Raw genomic sequence first — 24,082 nt, 5'->3', positions numbered from 1 at the left:
CTACTACTACCACCACTACTACCACCACCAAATTAGAAACACTGTTAAATAGTATCAAGACATTAAGTCATTTCATATTTTGGTTTAGCCTGTTTTCTTTCATCAGTCAGTTCATCAATTAACATTTATCAAGCATCTTCTATGTGCCAAGCACAATGCTAATTAAGCACTAAGAAAACAAAGAAAGGTAAAAGATAGTCCCTGTTCTCAAGGAGCTCAGCACTCTAATGGAGCAGACAACATGCAAATAACTATGTACAGTCAATCTATAAAAAGGGTAAATTTGAAATAAACAACAGAAGGAGCATACTAGAATTAAAGGGATCAGGAAAGGCTTCCTGTAGAAGGTGAGATTTTTATTCAGAAATAATATAATTTCTGATTCAAATAGAATTTCTGATGTATTTTCAAATGAGCAAATCCCTGTAATTTTTAATAGATTTCATTGAATACTTTAAGAATCCATGATTTTATTGATGTAGGTGCTCCCTTATCAACATAGAGAGCAACTTATAAGAGAATTAGTAAATGACTAGAATATTCAGCATCCTTGGGCCAAGCTAGTAATGAGGGTCTCCAAACTTTGCTAGGCCATTCCTTGATAATAGACATATAGCATACCACCAGGCTCTTAGCATGGACCCTGGCACATAGTAAGCACTTAATAAAAGCTGGTTGACTATTGACTAACTGACCAGGTCCATATGCAAAGCCTTCTCAACTTCATAAGACTTTCTAGAGTTTGTGTTCTGTTCTGACTTTCCTTCAGGAGCCCAGGATTACCTCAGTACCCGTACTGATGAGTCACAATAGGAATTCAGTGGGACTTTCATTGAAACTGTATAAAAATTACAGAGATATATGGTACCACTAAGATCTACAGTTAGAGCCTCCAAAATTCCATATAATAAATTAACATATATACAAGATAGTTGATACTGACCCACAATTACTGTATTTCTCACAAGGATCTTCAAGATTTAGAGCTGGAATGGACTTCAGAGATCACCTAATCCAAGGGTTATTAACCTAGCAGTCTGTTATTTTTTTTTATTGTTTTAGAAGTTATGTACAAAAAGAAAAAAAGCATTTTCATGTACACAGCATAACACAAAAAGAGGATTCAGTATTAAACCATGAATCTCTATTTCACACTGTTCACTTTTCTTAAAAAACTGTAATAAATACTACACATCATTTTCAAAACTATCCTGATTTTCTGTGCTTCTTTCTGACTTTTCTTTTGTTCTCTGCTGTGCATTTTTAATTTTTTTTCTCCCTCCCTCTTCACCCCACACTAGAAAAGGCCAGCATTTGACACAGATATGTATGTGTGTGTGTGTGTGTGTGTGTGTATAAACCATGCTATACATAGGAATTTTAAAAAATTAATTTTGATAACTGTATTTCAGTAGAGTTGGTTTCCTGGGCAATCCTCAGTATTTTATTCTGTGCATTTAAAAACACTACCACGGGGTCCATAGGCTTCACCAGATTGTCAAAGGAAGCCATGACATACAACAAAAGGTTATAATCACCCCTGATTCTAGTCCAAACCCCTCATTTTACAGATGAGAAAACTGAACTAGAAAGGGTAACACACCTATTCAAGGTCACAAATAGTCATACACCAAAGATTCAAACTCATATCCTCTGATTCCAAAGGCTGTGTTCTTTCCCCTGTGCTAGTTTTTTTTTTCTTTTCTGAATAGTTCTTTTTTAACTTTTGAAATGATACAGATCCAGCTCATTGCCTGTGGAGGAGAAAGACTTTTAAACTTAAAAAAGCTTTCTCACGCTGTTTTGTTGCTAAGATAAGTTCAGATATTTCCCCCTGAATACCTCAAATATCACTAGAATCTTAGGAGATTTCCCAAGCAGAAGATTTGCTTTGAGAAATGAAACTTTTCTTACAATGAAAGTCAAATGGAAAATCTCATTTGTTTTTTTAAAAAAAAAAGGAATCTAGAAATAATGTACATTTGGGGTTTCCCATAAAATCTTCTTTCTGTTCTACTTCATCTATAGAAATATTCCTTTTTTTGTTGAACATTAAATTCGAATTTTTAAAAGAATTCTGAAAATCTCATTTAAAAGTACATTCAGAGGTATTTCTTTAATTCAGTCAACAATTATTTATTAAATGCCTCTTCTTTGCCAGGCACTATGCTATGTGATGGAGATAGAAAAAAAGGGAATAAATAGGCCCTGCTCTCAAGGAGCTCATAGTGTAATGGGAGAAAAATATATAAATAACTGAGTACAATCTATATCTATATTTGTATTTAGATAGGTATAGATAAAAACACATACAGATAGACACATATTTATGCACACATATGTGTATATATAGGTTAAATGGGAGATGATCATGTATGCACGTAAGTGAATATGTGTACGTGTGTATCACGTGTATATATATATACATATATATACATGTACATGTGTGTCTTTGTACATATGTGCAGGATATATTGGAGATAATTAAAAGGGGAAAGTCACTAACATTAAGAGGGATCAGGAAGGGTTTCCTGTAGATGATATAATTTTATCTGGGACTTGAAAGAAGCCAGGAAATGAAGATGAGGAAGGAGCAAGTTCAAAGCAGTGGACCCTCCAGGGAAGATGCCCAGAATTGGGAAATGGAACCTTTTTTTTGAGGAACAGCAAGGAGGCCAGTATCCCTGGATCATAGACTAGGTAATGGGGTATAAAATATAAGACGATTAGAAGTGGTGGAGGGGGGGGGTTGAGGTGGAGTGGCAAGTTAAATAGTGTATGACCCAACCAATTTGGTGACTAATACATTGACGAGGGATCCATGTAGAGAAGATAGACTCAAATATTTACATACTCAAATGGATTTATGATCTCTACTGTGCAAGTATTCTCTTCAAAGACAAAAATTCACTAGCCTGTCCAGCCTGCCCATCCTGGGCAACACTCATCTGTGTCTTCACCTGACTCTGCCACAGAAAGTCTACCCAAGATCTGAAGGTCTTCTCCTCTTTCCTTTAACATCAAGTGGAGAGCAGTGGAGCCCAGGGGCTGCCTATTGGCCACCCTTCAGTCCTGTCACAGACCACCCTGTCTGCTTTTCTCACCGTACATTTCTTGGATGACATCCTTTTGTAGTTCTTTATTGATGGTCTGCATCCTACTCCATGCACCTCCAACCCAGCATTACCCTCTGATGCTTTGAAGGACAGGTTAAGGAGCTGTTAGAATGGAAAACTTCTAATTCTTTAGAAATCAGAGTGTTCCATTATGTGACTCACAGCCATTTAATGACAGCAGTAGAATATTGAGGTTAAAAATATGGGTCCTTGTTTCAGGGAGAAGTTTGAGGTCATTAATAATAATAATAACAATACCTAGATTATGTTTGGTTTAAGGTTTGCAAAATGTTTTACATATGTTACATTTGATCATCACAATCACCCTGTGAGGTACCTATTATTATTATCCATGTTTTGGAGGAGAAAAGATGAAGATAGAGGTGAAATGCCTCGCTCAGGGTCATAGAGCTAGTGTCTGAGGCAGAACTTGAACTCAGGTCTTACTGACTCCAAGTCCAACACAATCCACTGCACCACCTCTGAGGTGCCCAAAGGAGCTAAATTCTCCTGATGGATTTTAGCCTGGCAAGGATCTTAGAGGTCATCTAATCCAACCCACTCAGTGTCTAATCCATTGTGAATGTCCTGTCCAACCTCTCCTGAGGTTAGGATGGCTCAGGATCGCCACACTCCCAGTATGTCAGGAAGTCTTCCAAGGTATCAGTAGCAGTCTGGTGGAGTCGGGTCAGTACTGCTCTAAGTCATAAGAGGATCAAGCTTGTGAGCTTGTTATTAACTAGATGGTTAGCAACAGGAAAGCCAGTACCAAATCTGTTAAAGAGTAGAGACCAAGGGAGCCAACATCAACAAATGGACAAACATGTATTAAGTGCTTACCCAAGTAAGCAGGCAATTGGAGTTCAGGAATCAGAGTAGGGGTCGATATATAGATTTGGGCTTCATCTACCGAAAGCTTGTAATGGAACCAATGGGAGAGTAAAAAAGCTTCTCAAGGCCAGAGCTGAAAAATTAGAAATGGGGTGGAGGGTGGGGGGGAAGACTCATGAAAATTAGGACAAGAGAACTAGAAGAGAGCAGTATCATAGAGGGCAGAGGCAAAAGAGAGAGAAGATCTATATACAGCATAGCAAATAAAGGCAGCTGAGAGATCTGAGGGTGGATGGAAAAGGAATGAGGAGGTCAAAAGCAAGGGTGAGCAAAACCCACAAGACATCGTAGGAAGCATCTGAGCTAGGCAGAGCTTCGTGCATTTTGTTGTTCTCAGGAGACTAGGCGACAGGCTGAGAGCTTTTATCTGGAGTACGGCAGGCTTGGCAATGTGTTGTTCAGAATGGAGGAGAGAGGGAACGCTTCAGCTCCAGTTCCATTATTCTGCATTCCTTCTAGGCTTGTATCTTAGATATAAATGGAGCACTTACATGATTCTGCCTGATCCTCTCTTTCTAGTTGAACCACTTGTGAAAACAGTTTGAAGTGTGATCCTTAGTCATTTCAAACCTTTTGACTTTTGAAAAGAGAAATAACTTCTCTGTATTTTTCTGTCTTCCTGGTTCCTTCCCACCTTTCTCTCTGACCAATCTCTCTCTCTCTCTCTCTCTCTCTCTCTCTCTCTGTATATGTATATATATATGTATATGTATATATATGTTTATACACACAGATTATATATATATATCTACACATATGCATATACATATATACTATATATATATATATATACCTATGTACCTGTCTCTCTTAAAAATTATTTCATTTATTTTTAACATTCTTTTCTTTTTAAATTTGGGGTTCTAAATTGTCTCCCTCCCTCCTTCCCCTCACCATCCATTGAGAAGGCAAGCAATATGATACCAATCATACATGTGAAATAATGCAAAGCATATTTCCATATTAGCCATGTCTCTCTCTATTTTTGTGTACATGCATATACACTATGTATGTATATACACATACACACGCAGAGATACACACACATGCACTATAGATAGATACTTTGTGTATGTGTCTACTCTGGAAGGCACAGAAGCAGGAAAGATGGTAAGGCTCAGAGGTTCTTAGGATACAGTGGTATGACAGATGGTTTGGCCTGGTGGTCCTCTGTCTTAATAGAAGGATTAGAATTGGTGATGGTGATGGGGGAGCTACCTGGAGATGAGGGGGAGGGGTAGTGGCATATCAGGGTAGATTAAAAAAATAAAACTTTAAAAACATTAATAAAGATGAGAAAGTAGGCAAAACACCAGCAAACTCATTGCAGTATTCATGAGGCAGGACATCTCATTGCTCCAGGTACTCCCTGACAGTCCAGAAGCCACATTCTACAAAGTACCTGAAAGGAAAGCAAATGGGGATCAGTTCCTGGTAACCTCACTTAGGCCGTGCGGCTGTGGAGGGAGCCCTGTGGTCACACCAGATAAGGGCTGCTAGCTTCCTTTGCAGTTGCTGAAGGACTGTTCATCTGAAAGGAAATGACATTTTTAGAGGGCTTTGACTTTTCCTAGTGTTTTCCTATCTATCTGTGATCTTTGCCTCAACCCTGGGAGGCAGCTAAGCCAGATAGTGTCATCCCTTTCTGAGGGATGAAGAAACAGAGGAATACAGAGGTTAAGGGCACTGTAGCCACTGTGGTACTCTAGGATCTGGTCATGCACAACTTCTGTTAGCCTGTGTCCCCGATGGAAAGTAAACAACTGTCTCTCTGACGTACCATAAGTCTGTTCATTTCTCTTCGTCTCCTCATTTGTAAAATGAGAGGATTGGATGGGCCAGGCACTGAGATCCTTTTCAGTTGTACATTTATAGTAAGTTGGGCCACAGACCCAAGTTGTAGAGGAGGAAGTCTGTGAGAGCGATTTTCTGTTCCCTGTTCTTCTCTCGGTAACTAAGCCATAAATAGGGCAGGGTGAACCCAGGTTTGCCCCAAGGCACAGACATCCAAGAGAAAATGCTTTCTCTCCATGGCATTTAATATATACATTTTTTGCCTACTGCTGTACAACTGCCTGCTCGCAGCCAGACCCAAGGACTATAGTGCACTTCTCCAGGTCAAGCAAACTTTCTCCTCTAAACCCTAAACCGAAGTACACCTCCCTATAGAAAGCCCCCTCAAACAACCAGAGCATCGAGGCCAACAATTGTGTTGTCTTCGTCATTCCAAATGAATCTGTGTCGTGCCGTTGTTAACAACTAGTTACCACTCTGCTCAGTGATGCCTGCTGACCTAGGCCCTAGAAAACCTACTGCTTTCCTGCTGCCCCTTTTATGAACATATAAAGAATGATTGACTTGTGTGTGAGTGAATACCTCTACCAGATATAGTTGTATCTTAAACCTTTTTCTCCTGATTGTGCAATAAAAGACCTTGTCTCCTCTTGAAGGAATTTCAGGCTCAAGCAAAGGGGAAAATATTTTGGGGACAGACAAGGGGAATTTCTCATCCTGTAGCATAATACCTCAATTGACAATCATCTATGAATGAATCCCCCCTTTTTTTAACCAAAGTCTGCCTGGGCACAGAGCAGTTTAGGGAAGGCAGTAATTTAACTCTTCAACACTTGGCCAATGATGACTGAGGCCTGAGGATGTACAGGCCTCTGCCTGGTGGGCCAGGACCCAAGCCTAGGGAGGAAGAGGGAGGGCTATATTCTCCAGGCTTAGATCACCTGGTCACCTGGGAGTGGGTGAGATACTGCCTACATTGAAGTGGGAGTATCCCTGCGTGGGCCAAAAGGGTTGGAGAGCCACAGTCTACCCTTCCTGGGAGGAAGAGTATCTCAACATTGATGACAAAGGGTTTTTTTTTAACAGTATAGTATATCTTTGGAATCCTTTTTCTTTACTAAAGATCTAGCTCTGTGCTTCTCATGATGCCAGCTCTGGTGGCAAACCTGATTCAACCTGATGTATAGTGTAGCACTTAGTAAGTACTTATTCCCTTTCTGTCTAGCCCAGACTTATCATTTTACAGATGGGAAGTTGAAGCCTCAAGAGGTAAATTGCCTTGCCTTTTGTCATATAATTAAATAGTAGCAGAACCGAGTCTGTGGCTCAGTCCTCATCTTCCCAACCCATGTTCTTTCACAACACACAGATTCTTGCTAAATGTGGCTCTTCTGTGCCTGAGTAGTGGTGGCCCCTTATTTTGGACCCAGCCTGAGGTAAAGTACAAATGCAGATATAATGCAGAACAGCCATCCTCTTGTCAGTCTTGACCCTGTCTTCTCCCTACCCAAAGAAATGGGCCAAAGCCAAACTCCTTTCATACCCCTCAGAGCTGTCCAGAGTCCCTAGAGAACAACAATACTAAGATTCACAGAATCAGAATTTTAATGCTAGAAGACATAAGCTGCCTCATTTTATATCTGAGGAAACTGAAGCACAAAAAGGTTAACATGCCCAAGATCACAAGGTAATAAGGAGAGATACATCATTATTTATTTTCTGAATAATAGATAATTGGAAGGAGGAGTTACATTGGGGAAATAGATGGAACAAATTGAAAATAGGATAAAATTAGGAAATTTATGTTGAACGTCAAGAAAGTATTACTAGAAAGTGAAAGTGATGGACCCCTTCATCTCAAAGTATCCTATTACTAAAGTGGTTAACCCTAAATAATTCCCTTGGGGGGTGAGTTTCTTTTCGTGTGTGTGTGTGTGTGTGTGTGTGTGAGAGAGAGAGAGAGAGAGAGAGAGAGAGAGAGAGAGAGAGAGCCAGGCAGTGCACTAAGGAAATTCAATGTGTTTAGGGAAAATGATGAACTCATCTTGACCTATCTTCTTTGGTACTTAAACTACTTTTTTCTTTCTGACTTAAAATTCAGGACTAGGTGAAGGTATTCAAATGGAGATATTCAAAAGCTCTGAAATGAATAACTAATGAGTTCTCTTTCTTGTGGAATTTTTAGCCAGAAGATGACCTCAGCCTAAAAATCCACCTTAGAACTTAGGGGGGGAAATTTTTGTTGTTTTTGGGTTTGATTTTTTTTGGCTTTTGTGAAGTTCCCCCAAAAACTTGATCTTTTTTTGCTTTGCCTTTTTTGGGGGGAGTCCCCCCAAGGAAGAATTGTTCCTAAAGCAGAAAGTATTACCCTTTATTAAAATGATTATAAAATCTACAGGAGACCCAAGGGTAGGAGGATGAGCTAACATGCTAATTGATGATCAGGATTTACAAAACTCTCAACAGTCTTGAACACTGGGCCAAATTTAAGAAGTTGAAGTTTAATAGAAAAAAAATGTAAAGTCAAGTTAGGGTTCAAAAAGTCAACTTCCCAAATATAAGATGGAGGCAGTGCTAGGCAACAGTTTATCTGAAAATATATATATGGGTTTGGGTGACCAGAAAGCTCAAGTAAATGAATGCAATCCTAGACAACATTAAGAGAGAACATAATTCCAGAAGGGTTGTAAATAGCCACATCATTGTGCTCTCTTGCCCAATCAGGCTTATCTATTGTGTTCTGTTCCAGGTACCAGAGGAGGCTAGCCAGGATGTTGAAGTGCTTCTGAGTTCATACTGCATGAAAATCCACTGAAGAGACTGTTTAGTCTAAGGGGAAAAAGTCTTAGGGAGGACTTGAATGGTGTCCTGAGGGAAGGGTTGTGCACTTGTTCTGAATCTCAAAGGGCAGAACTAGGAGCATGTAGAGAAACATCAAAGAGTCCAATTTATGACTTCACAAAAGGAAGCCATCCTAATGCTTAGAACTATCCCAAAGTGGAATGGGCCTCCAGCAGTAATGGGTTTCTTTCACTGGAGATCTTCAGGCAAAGGCTCTCTGGCCTTTTGTCCCCTCTGCTGTACAAGGGAGGCTTGATCAAGCACGGCCTGGAGTGAACGGCCTCTGAGGTTTCCTCAGGCCCGAGATTCAGAAACTTCAATTCTGTGGTTTCTTGTCTTGAACAAAATTGAGTCAAATCAAGTCTGGTCTTTATGTGCTATTTAAGTAGTACTTTCTGATTATTTACTAAAGCCTTTCTAATAAGATCAAGAGTGAAGCAAAGATGCCCATTATCACCATTATTTTTAAACATAGGAATAAAGGAGCTTTCCTTAAAATATTTACTAGTGTCTATCTAAAACTAAGGATTTACTAAGTACTACTAGGGGCCGTTAGGTGGCCATTGGATAGAGTGCTGGACCTGGAATTAGGAAGACCTGAGTTCAAATGTAGACCCAAATACCTACTTTGGGCAAGTCACTTCTGTCTCAGTTTTCTCACCTGTAAGATGGGGATAATAATAGCACCTGTCTCTCAATGTTGTTGTAAGTATCAAATGAGATAATATTTGTGAAGTGTTTGGCCCAATGCCTGGCACATAACATAGTGAGTGATATATCAATGTTTGCTATTACTGTGTTGGTAGTTATTAGTAAGCCATATATATTTGCTGTTCAGTCATTTCATTCTCCATTTGGAGTTTTCTTGACAAAGATACTGTAATGGTTTCCCATTTCTTTCTCCAGTTCCTTTTACAGATGAGGAAACTGAGGCAAAGAGGGTTAAGTGACTAGCCCAGGGTCACCCAGCTGGTCTGAGGCCAGATTTGAACTCAGGAAGATAAGTCCTCCTGACTACAGGCTTAGAACTCTGTCTATCATGCCACCTATCTGCCCGTGAGCAATACATAAATATTAGCTGCTGTTGTGGTGGTTGCTATTAGTAAGAGATGTACAAATGTTAACTGTTATTGTTATCATCGTTGTCATCATTATACACTAGGCATTGTGAATACAAATACAAGCAGAAATACAATCCCTGCCCTGAAGGAATTTACATTCTAATGGGCAAAGATTACACTTAAAAGGAAACTGGAATGGTGGGGAAGGGGAAAGAAGGGATTCTTAGGGAGGAGATGGGGCTGGTAGAGGGAAAGTCCAGAAAGTCAGGAGAGAACCCTGGAAAAGAATGAAGACGTGATGGCCTGGGTGCTTTCCTTAAAATGGAGCCTCAGGAAGGAACCAGCCAAGCAGAGGAAGGGGTTTCAGGGAATGTCCTTCCAGCATGAGAAGTCCAGGGACCATAGAGTGAAATTCCAGTGTGAGGAGGCTACTGTCACATGCTAGAGAAAATCTAGAGAGTCAGGAGTGGGGCCCAGAGAGAAACTTGCCCAAGATAACATCCTATACCTGCTGGTTTTGGTGAAGATGAATGCTGTTCAGAAATTACAGTTGTCTTTTTTGGCCCATGGGCTTTTTTCCTCCCTTTCCAAACACAGCACTGAGGAAGGAAACAGACTCCTTTGTTGACTGTTGACTGTATTGCTTTCTCAAGTGAGAAGTCTAAAAAGACCAAAGGGAATCCTAAAGGGAATCATCACTGTCCATGCTGAGTCTACATCAGGAAATTGATCTCCTTTTAGTAAAAGCCTTTTCAGGAAATGCTTCACACTTCTCACTACAACTCAGGTTTCAATTCTCCTGTCAAGATGGGCCTCATGCAAGTTAGCTATTCTAGTGATCTCTTTTCCAGATGCCTTATATACCAAGGCAATAAAGAAATAAAAGTCAGGCGAAGCCCCTCGTTTCTTATGAATGTGGAAATGATTGAATTTGTCTACGTCAGCCTAGACAAGAATAATCATCCTTCCTCATCTCAGGATATACTTTTAATTTCCATCTACTCCATCATTCCTATCTTGCTTCATCCTCTGTCCATAGACCCATAGATTTTACAGCAGGAAGTCCAACCCCTTTATTTTATAAACAACACCAAATGTTAAATAATTTACTTAATTAACTTGCTGAAGACAAAATAGGGAGTAAGCAGGAGGGCAAGGATTCAAACTCAGGCTCTCTGATTCCTGATTTCTTTCTTTCCATTCATATTACCTCCTACCATATTATCACTGTCCTTTCACCATTCTGTGGACCCATGGCAATGTTAGAGAGAAGTAAGAAATCTATATCATATGGTGTTTAACACTGGGTCCCAAGTCAAAGAAATTTAATAAGGAGAAATGTAAAGTCTTACCCTTGGGTTCAAAAAATCAACTTCACTTGTGTTCTAGTGAAAGTTTCCTAATGTTGATGACAATGTTACTTTGATACTTTGGGAGATCTGTGACTTCATTCATTGGTTGTTTATTTCCTCCACCAGTGCAGATAGCAACCCCATTGTACTTTACTATGCTGGATATTTCTCATCCATATTTTATCATGAATCCCCTGTAGAAGATTCACTCAATACACTGAAGGTCCTCTGCTAGTTCTTTTCATATTTCCAGGATACCAGGGTATCACTGAGGTTCTCTATCTCTTGCTTATCCTCAATAATATCTTCTATGTCACAAACAAAATAAGAAGTTGATAATGATAGGCAATTTTAAAAATAGTGCAAAGGGAGGAGGAAGAAGCCCTGTCCAGTGTTCTCAGTCCATTCTTGGCTAACCAGTTTCTGAGGAAACACAAAATTTGATCCTACACGTTTCAGTTCATAAAATGTTTATTCACATTGGGAACATGAATTATGACAGTTATCTTGCTTTTTAATCATTTTAACAGGTAATGGACTTGGAGACAACTCTTGAGAGGAGAGTGGGACATAGATTCACCTTTTCCTCCATCTCCACTCCCAATCTTCAGTGTCTCTATGTTTTCTGTCCTCTTGATTCATTTTCCAAATGTAGTTTCCTGTTCTGAGATCCCAGATTCTGCCCAGGGAAATCATTTTACTCTTTGATCCATAAAGCAGCTTCTAGCCTGGGCTTCCAAACGTTATTGTACCCTTATGGTTTAGGTTAGAAAATGTGACTCTCTCTACCTCTCTGTGTCTTTCTGCTTCTGTCTCTGACTGTTTCTGTGTCTCTGTCTCTCTATGTATTTATCTATCTCTTCTCCCCTCCCTTCCTACTTTCTCCCTTTATCTCTATCTCTCTGCCTCTTTCTGTGTGTGTGTGTGTGTGTGTGTCTCTCTCTCTCTATCTATCTACCTATCTCTTTTTTTTTTGGGGGGGGGGGTTGAGGCAATTGGGGTTAAGTGACTTGCCCAGAGTCACACAGCTAGTAAGTGTCAAGTGTCTGAGGTTGGATTTGAACTCAGGTCCTCCTGACTTCAGGGCCAGTGCTCTCTCTACTGTGCCACCTCACTGCCCCAACATTTCTACCTATCTCTTCTCTCTCTCTCCCTTTATCTCTGCCTCTCTGCTTCTGTCTCTGTATTTACCTCTGTTTCTGTGTATCTGTCTCTCTGTGTGTCTGTCTCTATCGCCTTGTGTTTCTCTTTTTCTATCTCTTTCTCACTGTGTCTCTCGGTCTATTTCCCTGTCTCTGTTTCTCTCTGTGACTTTCTCTGAGCGTGAATTTCTCAGAATAGAAAAACTTTCTAGACAAATGCAGAAACAGAATTGTCAGTCCCATAAAATCATTGGCAAAGGACTTGTTCACACATATCCCACATGTTAAGGGAGGCAATATGCCTATTTTTTCTCCTCCACAACTCACAGATCCAGCTACCTACACCAACCCCACCAATACAAACTGTTGAAAAATTTAGGTAAAGTACTTAGTGGTACTTAAAGACTGGAGAATTAGGTTAAGGGACCAGGTTCTGGTGTGGGCCACTAGATAAATTCTTTTTCTCTTCCCTTCCCTTGACTTGTGCTGAATTGTCCCAGGGTGGAGATCCCCTAGGGCTCAGACAAGCTGGCCCTTTTCAAATTCTATTTCCAAACTTCTATAGATGGACTAGCTGTCTCGTGGCATGTGCTTTCCTCCTGTTTTATAGAGTGAGACAGTTGCCTCAGCACTTACTATAAATGGCATTTTGCATGGGCACCCTCCAAATAAGTCACCAGTGTCAGTATCATTATTGATCATGACCACAATATACATTCTGAGAAAAGACAAGTCAGTGAGAAACTCCTTGTAGTATTTGCAGAGAAAGCCACAACGTCACAGAACTCAACAAACATGGTTGTGGTTGGACCATGACCCTGGCAAAAGCTGATTCCTCACAGCTTCAAAAAAAAAAAGCATATTATGAATGAAGCTGGCAGCCTCACACATAGAGTAGGAGTTACCCAACACAGTGGCCTGAACCGCTGCCCTGCAATCCCACCATTGAGAGATTGATTAGAATTTTTCTATCTCCAAATCTCTGACTTATTATGAAACAGCTAGTGAGTGTCTAGGGCTGTTCTGAACACTGGTCTTCCTGACCTCTGATCTTAGCACTTCACCTAACTTTGCCCTGTCAGCTCATTAAAACTTATACATAAGACTATTGAGAGTCAGGAAAGATGGAGATTTATCATTTTTTATGTTTATTATATGATTCCTTACTTGGGTTAATGCACTGTAGCTCCGGGATACTTACATGCTTGTATGGACTTGGAATGTGCAATGATGTGAATATTCCCTCCAGTGATGTCTGTAGCAGCCTCAGCTGTGCCTTCCCACCCTATAGGACTTTTATCCATGTAGAGTACAACAGAAAAAGCATTTTGGCTTTGGAGTCAGATAAGCTGGGTTCAAGTCTCACCTCCAACATTTATTACTTGTGTGACATCAGGCAACTCACAACCTCCTGGGCCTCAGTGTCTTGTCTGTAAAATGAAGGAGATGGATTAGAGGAACTTGAATCCTGTGCTCCTAGACTGTCCATAAGGGATTTACCTAATGTGCTCAGCAAATCCTTTCTTCATACAAAGGGAAACCTCAGCCAAAGCTGACTGATCAGAAAACCCAACGAGTGGGTTCCAGTTCAGTGTGGCTTGATTGAATTGTATTTTATTTTTCCTCCCTTGGTTCCCCGAAAGCTGCAGGAACAGGTTTCCCCGAAGGAAATATGAGAATGACACAGACTAAGTGATCAGCATAGAAGGTGCATTAAAAGTGCATTATCCTGATAGCTCTTCAGTGGCCTCAGGAGATTTGCTGTTTCTCCCAGTGAGGCAGATTTAGCAAATCCACTCATTTGAGAGAACTTCTGTTCCTTCTTCTTTTTTTAAGAAACAAGTTGTTGTTTTTTTATATAGCCATGGGACTTATCTACTAAGTCATGCATGAACAGTTTGCCATTAGTAGGGGGAATTTCTACAACTCGGTGGCTGAAGAAACCACAGATCTTTTGCCTATTCCCCTACCAGCTGTAATAGCACACAGGATGCCCTGGCTTGTGGGGGTAAGGCAATCTTGGAACCATCTGTATTGAGCCTGGGGGTGGAGCCCAAACAAGTGGCATCAGGTCCAAACTGGATGGTTTGGGGGAAGCCAACCAGAGTCATGACTGCTTGACCACCTTTTTTGCTCACTAGTGCTGCATTGCTTCCAGGAAGTGAGATGGAGGGAGAGGAACAGCTGGGAAGGAAGCAAGGGAGTGAGCAACATGGAAACAGAGGCCTGTACTATGTAGCAAGCTCTCCAGGAGTGGCTGCCGTGTCTCCAGACATGTGCCTGGCACTAGACAGGCACACCAAAAGCAGCAAGAAATGAAGGATGGAAAGAGAATTTTTAAAAAGGCAAATAAATCAGATGCACAAATTTAAAAAGCAGTTAATTGGTAACGGTCCCACAGACCTCTCTAAGTATCCACTCTCTGGTGGTATAAGCATATCAGGATGCAGTGCATCATAAACTGATGTTTATAGTGTTGACCCTGAGTCATCAAGAAAAAGTCAAATTATGGCTGGCATCCTCTTTTGAAGCAGGCAGGGAATTACGTAGTGCTTTCAGAAGATCTCTACAATCATTAAAAACAATAAAAGCTATTCTGTACTCACACTTTGCAGATTCATCAGTTGACAGAGACCTAGGAGCTAATTAAGACCTCTTGGGGAAGGTTTTCCTGGTCCTCCTTGTTACTGCTTTCTCCCTCCTCAAATTATCATTAGATAATTATCAAATTATCATTTGATAAGCTATTGACAGTGTTGTTATCTCCCACTACTCCAAGCCTCTAGGATGCTCCGTTAAGGCAGGTTTTTTGGTTTTACAATTCTATCTTTGGGTGCCTTGGCCTAGTACTGAACCTTGCACGTAGTAGGTGCTTAATACATGGCTGTTGGATTGGATTGGTGTTTATTATAGGCTTTTTTAAAGGACTGTCACATAAAACTGAGCTTATAATGGCCTTTTCTCATCTGTTCCACCTTAAGGAAAACTAAAAAGAGGGAATTTGCAAGTCCCTTCTGGTTCTTGCCGCCCTCGGTGTTTCTGTCAGAGAAGGAAAGCAGCTGTCTTGTCTCTGCAGAGATGAAACAAGTGTGTTACTGTAGGAGAGAGGGCAGCTGGGTGGCGGGAAGATGGAGATGAGGGTCTGAGCAGGAGGGGAAATTAAACAGCCCTTCCAGCAACAAATGAACGGATGCTCGAATTCTCCACAAGCTCCCTGCTGACAGAAATGAGAGGGAGGTGGCTGTGAGGGCATTGAAGGGAGAGAGGGGTTAGGGAATCACAGGGAGAGGCTGGCAAAGCTATGCTCATTACTAGTCCAAATTCGGTTTAATTTATATTAATTAACTTGAAGTCAGGAGATGATTTGAGTACTGAGCTGTTTCTGAAATGGAAAATAAAACTGATCAGACCTCTGTGCTGGTCCAGAGTAAGGCTCTTCGAGGAACTGAGAGTCCTCATCAATAGCATCTCTTTGCCCAGTCCTTGAGAGATACCACTCCTAGGAAGATGTCCCAGGCTTTCATGTCACCCCAAAAGTACTAAAGCTCTTCTTCCTAAACACAATGAGAGTATGTGTCTGTCAGTGCTACTCTAGATGATGCTTTGAGACTAGAATTGACAAGGGAGAGGTGGCTGTAGGGATTCCAGCTTCTGGGCTGACTTCGATCCTCTGTAAGATGAGATATGGGCCCTTGGAGTGTTCCTGAAGTGAAGAATACACGCATCTAGCAGAGGAGATAATTGCATTCATTTGTGGGAATGTCAGATCCCAGCACTCACTCACCTGTCATTTAAGCACTCTGCCCTTAAGAAGTCTAATCAGAGCTTCCCTGTCTTCTTCCTTTCTACTACTCCTTGTCATGCAGAGGCATCTTTCAGAGATGAGTAGATGTCTGCCATCAGGTCCTCTGTATTTAGTGGGATACATCCAAGCTTCCTGGCCTGTTTCACTGCTCCTGTTTTTAAGGTGTGCAGCCCATGTGTATATGTCTGTTCCCAGAAACCTGGAGAAAAAAGATGTGTGCTGAGGACTGAGAATGAGATGCCAGCTACCAGAACATACAGATGATGAATGTAATGGCATCTGAGCATGTCAGCAGGCGTTGTTGACAGTGACTCCAGGCTAATTAGTGGTAATGGGAGGGGGAAGCGGAATGGGGAACTGGCTGGTGGATCTGCCAGCTGAATACACATAATTTTACAGGTGAAGAAATTGAAGCTAATCAAAGTTAAGTGACTTGCTTTAGGTCACAGAGGTAGTAAAAGAGATAGGATTTGAATGTTCTCTGACTCTGAACAGGGAGCCTGGAGATACATTGAATTGCCAGAGCTAAAATGTGATGCCAGAACTACCCTTTCCTACTTCTTGTAGCCTGCTCTGACCCCTGTGCTTGCTTAGGAGATTGTGAGACATGAATCATGGTGCTGGCTAGGATATTCTAGTTTTGATTAATGATTTCTTCTCTTACCTCTTCAACTGTGGATTTCTAATTGTGCTGTGTTTCTAGCACAGTAAGAACCGTAGGAAGGGTCTTACAAGAAAGGCCAGGGTTAGAACGATCCACGAGGAATTCTCCCAATTCTGCTGAGAGTTCTGTTCCCTCTGCCTCTGTGCTTTAGTCATTGAATTAGGGAGACAGGACTAGAAAAAAGAGGAAAAGAAGTACAAATCTTGGCAACAGTGGAACAGATATCTGAGTTAATGGTCTTATAGGGACTTCCCCAGTCCATAGGATCCTATCCATCCAGACAGACTGGGGCAACTTAAGGGTTTAGTCCAGTGTCTGGACAGTAGTTTAGGGCAGGTGGAAGCCATCATGAGGTTGAAGAAGATCTGAATGTCAGGTTATGAAAGTAGTAGAGCCAGAGTCCAACACAGAGGTAAACTGAGTTAAGATGGGGGAGATGGATGTGATGAATGAGTCAACCAGTAGACAGGTCTGATCTTTACAAAGTAAGTCCATGGACACTTAAGACCTATCACTCAAAGCCATGTAACTCTTACCTATGCCCTGAATCCTAGATGCCCCCATGCCTTCCTGGGCACTAATTCTTTGCTTCCAGAGAGCATCTGAAGAATTCTTCACATTTTAGTAAAACCATTAGACTTGTTCTGCTTGGTCTCAGAAAGCAAAACTAGAGGGCACACGCCTAGGTTGCAAAGAGGCTGACTTTGCTTGATATAAGGAGAAAATTTCTAATACAAAATCACACGATTGTAGGGTTGGAAGGGGCATGGGCAGCTACTAGTTCAAAATCTCCTGGAAAGGATTATTAATTAGTCATCCCAAAGTGGAATGAGATGCTCAGGAGGTAAGGGGGGTCCCTCCTCAGCTCAGGTGTTCATTCTGGTCAGCCTTTTGCTGTCTGGGTTATAGAGGGAGTGTTACTTGTGTTTTCAGGTTAGTTGGGTTAGATGGCCCTGGACGTCCCTTCCAACTCTTCTAAGCTGTGATTTTATGATTCCGTGCAGCCGGGGAACTTTCCAGTTTCAAACAGTGGTAGAAGGTCATCTTTGCTTATGAGTTTCTCGTCTCCGCTTCACAATACCGGTTTTGTTTCAGAAACTTCTCCACCACGTATCATCTTGGAGAGTCTCCTAGAGCACTGGGAGGTTAGTTACCTGACGTGCCTAGGTCATAGAGCCATATATGTCTCTGGGCGTACTTGAACCCAGGCCTTCTTGACTTGGAGCACAGTTCTCTATCCACTATCCCACATCGCTGCTTATAATCATAAGCATAACTAATATTTGTAAAATATTAAATAGTCATTTCATAGATAAGGAAACAGGGACTCAAAGAGTCTAGGGTCACACAGCTAGGAAGTATCTGCCAGAAGTGGAACTGAGGAATTCTATCTTCTTCCCCAAGGTTCTTGCCTTCAGACCCTGTACTAGCTTTGGCAAGTTCAGTCCTCAGTCCACGAGGAGACTTTTGCCCCACTTGTCCATGGTCTGACAAAGATGCTATTGGGCAGTAAAATGCCAAAAAGCAGACAGGAAGGGAAGCAGGGTACTTGGGCAGGCCCCAGAGGGGATAATCCAGAGGAGACTGCTTAGAGTTTTTTGTCTTTATGAGACCAACTACCTATCACCTTATCACAGAGGTTTTCAGATATTTCCAGCGTGACATAAGCCCCAACCAAAGGGAGCCCTGTACAGAATCATGGTTACAGAAAGTATCCTGTTGCCAAGGTTTCAGCCAGAAATAAAGCAGAGACCATCCAGCCAATGAAAACACCACAGAAGCTACTAACGGCACCCCGGGAGCAGCTCTGAGACTTTACAAGGGAAGCCTGGCTGTCTCCATATATTTGAAATATACTACACCTCAAGGCAAAGGGGAAAAGAAAGGCAGATAGTGAGCACAGACACATTTTTGCTGACTACTGGGGAAAATTTCCATAATAGTTAAAGATACATTGGACCACAGAATTGCTTCCTGAAGAAAGCAATAGAAACAGAGTCACTAGAGGCAATCCTTATTCAAAGCCCTGACTGATTTTGTTAAAGCCAGCGGAATATTCGAGTGTCCTAAGAACAGCCTCTTCCATCTACGTAGGGGTCATTTGCCTCCTATATTGAAGAGACCAGGCCATTTTTCATCCTTATATGCCCTAGCACAGTATATAGTTGTGATTTTCCAAGAAAGCGGGTTTGACAGTATCACTCCTCACCTTCCCACTCAGTAATCTCCAGTGGTTCCCTGTTACCTCAAGGATTGAATATAAAATCCTCTGCTTGCCCTCTGAAGCCCTTCACAACCTTACCTCTTTCTCAATTTCTATTCTTCTTATACTTTTCTCCCCTTCACCCACTTTCACTTAACGAGCCAACTACTCAGGCATTATTTGCTCTTCTTCACATAGGATACTCTGTCTCCCAATTCTACTAGCTGTCTATTATTCCTGGGTTGCTCTGTCTCCTCCCCTCTAAGGTCCTGGCTTCCCTGGCCTCCTTCAAGACTCAGCTTACATCCCACATTCTCCAGAAGACCTTTCCCAGGGCTCCAACTTCTAGTGCCTTCCTTCTAAGAATACCTTCAGTGTACACTACATATATCTTGTGCATACATAATTATATGTATGCCGCCTCCTCCATTGGAGAGCAAAGACTGTATTTTTGCCTTTCTTTGTATCCCCAGTACTTAGCACAATGCCTGTTAGCGAGGGACCACTTATAAAAAGCTTGTTGACTGGCTCACCTAGCAAGTACTTAATAAATGCATGTGATATAATAATAACAGCAATAATAATAGAATATATTATATTTCAAAGATTGTTTACATCTAAATAGATAATTCTGGTTGTATTCTCATAATATCCTATAAAGTAAGTAGGGACAAATAATTCTTCCCTACAAATCTTGACTGGAAAGAGTCCAGGGTCACACAGCTAGGAAGTGTCTGTCAGAAGTGGAACTCGGGTCTTCTATCTTCTTCCAAACCAGGATTCTTGCCTTCAGACCCTGTACTAGCTTTGTGAGCTCAGCCCTACCTTTAATTAAATTAATTAAATCTCTACCTTTAATTTCATCTGTTTAGGAAATCCATTGAGGGAACTCCTTCCTTGCTGCAAATTGATAACTCATTTGGAACTTAGAGTCTTAGATGTTTGGGGCACTAGGAAATTAAGGGACTTCAACATGATCAAATAGGATTGTCAGGGGTTCTTAATCTTTTTGGGTGTCATGGACCCCTGTGGAAGCCTGGTGAAGCCTATGGAACCCTTCTCAGAATGAAATTTCATATATATATATATACATACATATACACATATAGAAATACAGAGGAAACCAATGATATTGAAATATAGTTATCAAAATATTAAAAAAAGCAAATTCATTGACCCCAAGTTGAAGTGACGTTGACCTAGGTACTATGTCATAGAATCAAAACTTAAATTCCAGCCTTCCTGTTTCCAAGGCCGGCCCCTGACACACTGCCTCTTGAAAATGAGTTTTGTTTTTAAGCCAACATATAACCTTTCCCCAAGTTACATCCTCCACCAGGACTGTGAAAGTCAGGTAACAGCTCCAAATTGAGCCTCTGCCTACCCCATACTGTTGGAGTTCCAAACAGATCAAATCACTTAGTGGGGAATTATCCTTTTCTTAGCCAGTAGAATAGAGAAGGAAGAGGGTCTCAAGATCACAGACTGCCAGGTTCCTGAAACCTCTGACCACAAACAGGGAAAAAGCAGTAGGAAAGGGATATTAAAAAGGAATTGTCAAGGAAGTAGCTGTCACTCATTTTATGACCCTATCTTAATATGGCCTTAGGAATATTTTACAGATATAGGTTTTTACTGTTCTCTTTGCCCAGAGCATCAAATGGCTTTCATAGCCTTTTTGACAAAGGACCCCCAGAAACACACACAGCATAGGACAACAGAATCACAGACACACAGGAGGGCTACCCAGGTGGCCAGAATCCTTAGAACCATACTGATATGCTACAAAGAGGTTTCCCTTTTCTGAAACACATGGCTCAAAACCATAGCATAATGGCCCAACCTAATACCAGGCCCTACACTGGGGCTTTCTGGCCTTTTGTAAGTTGCCTACAGACAGTTTCAGGATAGAAGTAACTGTGTCTTCGGAGGTCTGTGGTAGCAGCTGTTGTCCTCTTAATCTCACAACTCCACTTCTTTACCTTCCTAATTATGACAACACAAGATGACCAAAAAACTAAACAGCTTCTTCCTTTCAGAAATCTGTCTATCATCTGTCTATCTAATGATCATACATCCATGAATACATATATGTGTATCATGCAGATATATTTAAATATAAGCAAATATATGTACATATGTATAACAATGTTAAAAGAGTGCTGGTACACCCACTTTTCTCTAAGATGGCTCATGCAATCCAAGGAATCCTGTAGTCAGAGACCCTTCCTCTTTTGGGCATCCACTGGACTCACCATAGTCTCTCACCTCGGATATTATCCACCCACCCAGTCTAGTCATTGGATTCCGTTCACGTCTCCTGTGACGCATTGGTTGAGGGTCTGGCCCTATAGGGTAGCCACTGTCTCTCACCGTGTCAGACAGCATAAACATGCCATGAATACCTTCTGCAGCTCTGCCCCTGATAATCCATAGCTCTCTTTAGGCTACACTCAGGTGCCACCTCTTGTAGGATGTTTCCCCTGACACTGATGCCACCTCCTCCTCACATCAACTTGTATTCATTTATTGGTATGCATGTTATGTGTCTCAGTAGGATCTAGGTTCCTTGAATGCAGGACTGGCTTCTGATTATCTTTGTATCATTGATGCTTTGTATACAGTAGGCACTTTTTAAAAAAAAGTTTGATTGAATTTGAGTTAAAAGACCCCCTGAAGTAGGACTAGGGAGTGAAATCTATAAAATGCCACACAGAATCACATTTTCAGCCTCACACCCCTCTTTCCTGGGATGCCGTTCCCTAAGGCAGGGTTCAGGCCCTTCTCTCCTTTGGTTCACAATGAATTGCAGCATAAAGAAATTGCCTATGTGGGAAGGGGCCAGAATCACAAAAAGTTCTCACCTTCCTTCTTAGTGATTTCCCCAGGCTTGCAAGATGGAACAATCCTACTGTCAACACCACAAGACTGACAACTCAGAAGTGAGAAAGCTTAGGAAATTAGAGTCATAACATCATCAATTAGATCCTAGAGGCCATCTAATCCAACCATCCCATTTGACATTTTTGGAAACTGAGGCCTAGAGAGGTTAAGTGACTTGCCAGCTATTAGAAGCCAGCTCTTTCTCATCTGAACGCTCTCTTCACATCACTCTTCCCAAGGGTTCACATACAGGCATTCTGTCTTTTAACAGAATATAGTTATCTGAGGCCACAGACTTTTATTTTTTTATTTTATATCAGCTCAATGAGCTGAGTGACTGATATGTAGTTAAGTTCTTAATAAATGCTTACAGATTAATCTACTGATTTATTAAAAAGTACCTACTATGTGTGAGATACTATGGTAGGTTCTGGGGGTACAAAGATGAAAAAATGAAACTGTCTGTACCCTCAATTAATTTATTCTTCACCATGTATTCCCAAGCTACTACACTCCCCCACCTCCCAGCCCTGTCCCCAAAGAACAGAAGCACATAAAACAAACCCCAGGAACAACCCAGAGAACCTCATAGCTCCCCAAGGAAGATCAAAGTGAACCAGCTCTTAATAATCACTTTGGGCTATAACCACTAACTGTGATTTGGATTGGTTTCTAGTGAATTTGGTCATGAAAGCATTAAGAGATGGTGTTTTAGACAGAAGTAAATGTGCTGGGGGGAGGATTATAAATAATATGGACCAAGCAAGAAGAATAGGTGGAAGAATTGCAAGGATCAGGCTTGAACTTTCCAAACCTGACAGGTTCCCCATCTCTCCCACCCCTTCATTCCCCTGCCCCCACCCCCTGCCAGCTTCCCTTCAGACATGTTCCTGGTTGTGGCAGCAGCTGATTAATGCTGAAGTTCTGGTGGAAAAGAAAGAGGGAGGGGAAAAGTCCCTTCTTCAGTCTGCAGTACTGTACATATTGTTATGGAAATTGTCCTCAGCCCCCTTAGCCCAGTTTCAGAGGTGGCGGTATCAGTGTGATGCACAGAGGAGAGAGTGCTCTCTGCAGTGCCCACCGGGCCACTCAATAGCGCTGGTCTGCTGCCACGGGAGCTCTGTGCTCATCACCCAGCGCCTCCCAGAGCCAACACAATCATTCCCTTCTGCTGGCCCGGGCATCTGCTCCTCTCTCTTCACACCCAGTCCAAAGGAGCCCAGCTTTTGGCTGCAATATCCCTCCTGCCACCACCATGCCTTTCTTCACTGCCAAGTATCTTAAAAAAAGCAAATGCCTCCACAAGGGTAAGTCCCACCAGGCACCGTCACTGGGATAGCTAATGCCTGATGCGTTGTTTGTGTGTGTGTGTGTGTGTGTTTCTCCCCTTTCCCTTTAAGCCACAGGGAAGGACATTTCTAACACACCGTGCTACTGAACCTCGGAGTGTTGCAGGAAGGCTCACAAAGGGTTTCTGGGTGTGTGGTGTTTGTTTCTCGGGCATTATCCTGCAGCATCTCGAATTCAGCCAAGCTCAAAAACCAGGGAAGGGATTTAACCCTTTCTGGAACCACAGTATTCATTTGCTAGAACAGGATGGAAATAAATGAGACAGGCTGGACAAGGTAAGATTGTATGTAGCCTTGGGGTAGGGGGGTATTTCATAACGGGAAGAGATGTCACTTTGAGCTCTGCCTAGGAGGAACCTGTAGGAATGCTCTTGTCGCTGCGTAGCAGAGGAGCCCGTCAAGGGACGACTTCATTCTGTTGCATATGGTTGTTGTTTTGACTTTTTGCATCAAACAGGGTTGTGAAATTAACCTGCGGCGCAGCTGTCTGATGCTTCTGTCTCCTTAGGGTTTGTGGACACTCGGGATGCTGAGCAGGATCTAGTTAATGCGGCAATGATGGGGACTTCGCCTTTCCCCCTCGACCCGCCCCCTCCCCTTTAGGAATTCCTCTCGGCAGTGTTTATCCTGCCTAGTGTTCAGATAATTCTATGGTTTTCCTTTCTGCATTGTGCTTTGAGTTATGGAACAATCCAGTTCCAGGGGAGCCCAGTCTTCCCCTAGTGGCAGAGTATGTGATCTCTTTCAGGGGCTGTACTTTCTGTCTCTAACCCGTTACTTGAATGGAGTCCAGCCCTGTGAGGTGACTCTTTTAAGGAAACTGAATAGAACCAAAGGTGGCGAGTTTGCAGTGTTTCTTGTTTTTGTTTTTGTTTTTTTAAAGAAACCGGGGATTGCCTTTCTCCACCCCCTCTGAGAGAAAACATTTTCCTTATGACTGCTATGGCATTTTCCATCAGGCAAGACTTCAATAGTAAACCA

At 41.8% G+C, this 24,082-nt stretch overlaps 1 protein-coding gene across 5 annotated transcripts in view; it reads left to right on the top strand.

Annotated features, from left to right (window-relative positions):
- ARHGAP22 (Rho GTPase activating protein 22) overlaps nucleotides 1-24,082 on the top strand; it is a 353,201-nt gene that overhangs the window by 220,197 nt on the left and 108,922 nt on the right. The window contains exon 1 of one of the 5 annotated variants that reach the window (XM_020997095.2): nucleotides 22,749-23,059. The exons of 3 other annotated variants lie outside the window; for them this stretch is intronic. In XM_020997095.2, the coding sequence (XP_020852754.1) occupies nucleotides 23,008-23,059 (52 nt within the window). In that variant the 5' untranslated portion in view covers nucleotides 22,749-23,007. Of the gene's footprint in view, nucleotides 1-22,748; nucleotides 23,060-23,138; nucleotides 23,378-24,082 lie in introns of those variants that run through there. One more of the 5 variants, XM_020997097.2, reaches the window with a different exon arrangement.

The sequence above is a fragment of the Phascolarctos cinereus genome, unplaced genomic scaffold (assembly GCF_003287225.1).
Source record: "Phascolarctos cinereus isolate Bilbo 61053 unplaced genomic scaffold, phaCin_HiC Scaffold_3;HRSCAF=262, whole genome shotgun sequence".
Classification (NCBI taxonomy): domain Eukaryota; kingdom Metazoa; phylum Chordata; class Mammalia; order Diprotodontia; family Phascolarctidae; genus Phascolarctos; species Phascolarctos cinereus.
Note: the sequence above shows the minus strand (reverse complement) of the source record. Positions and strands in the feature narration are given on the sequence as shown.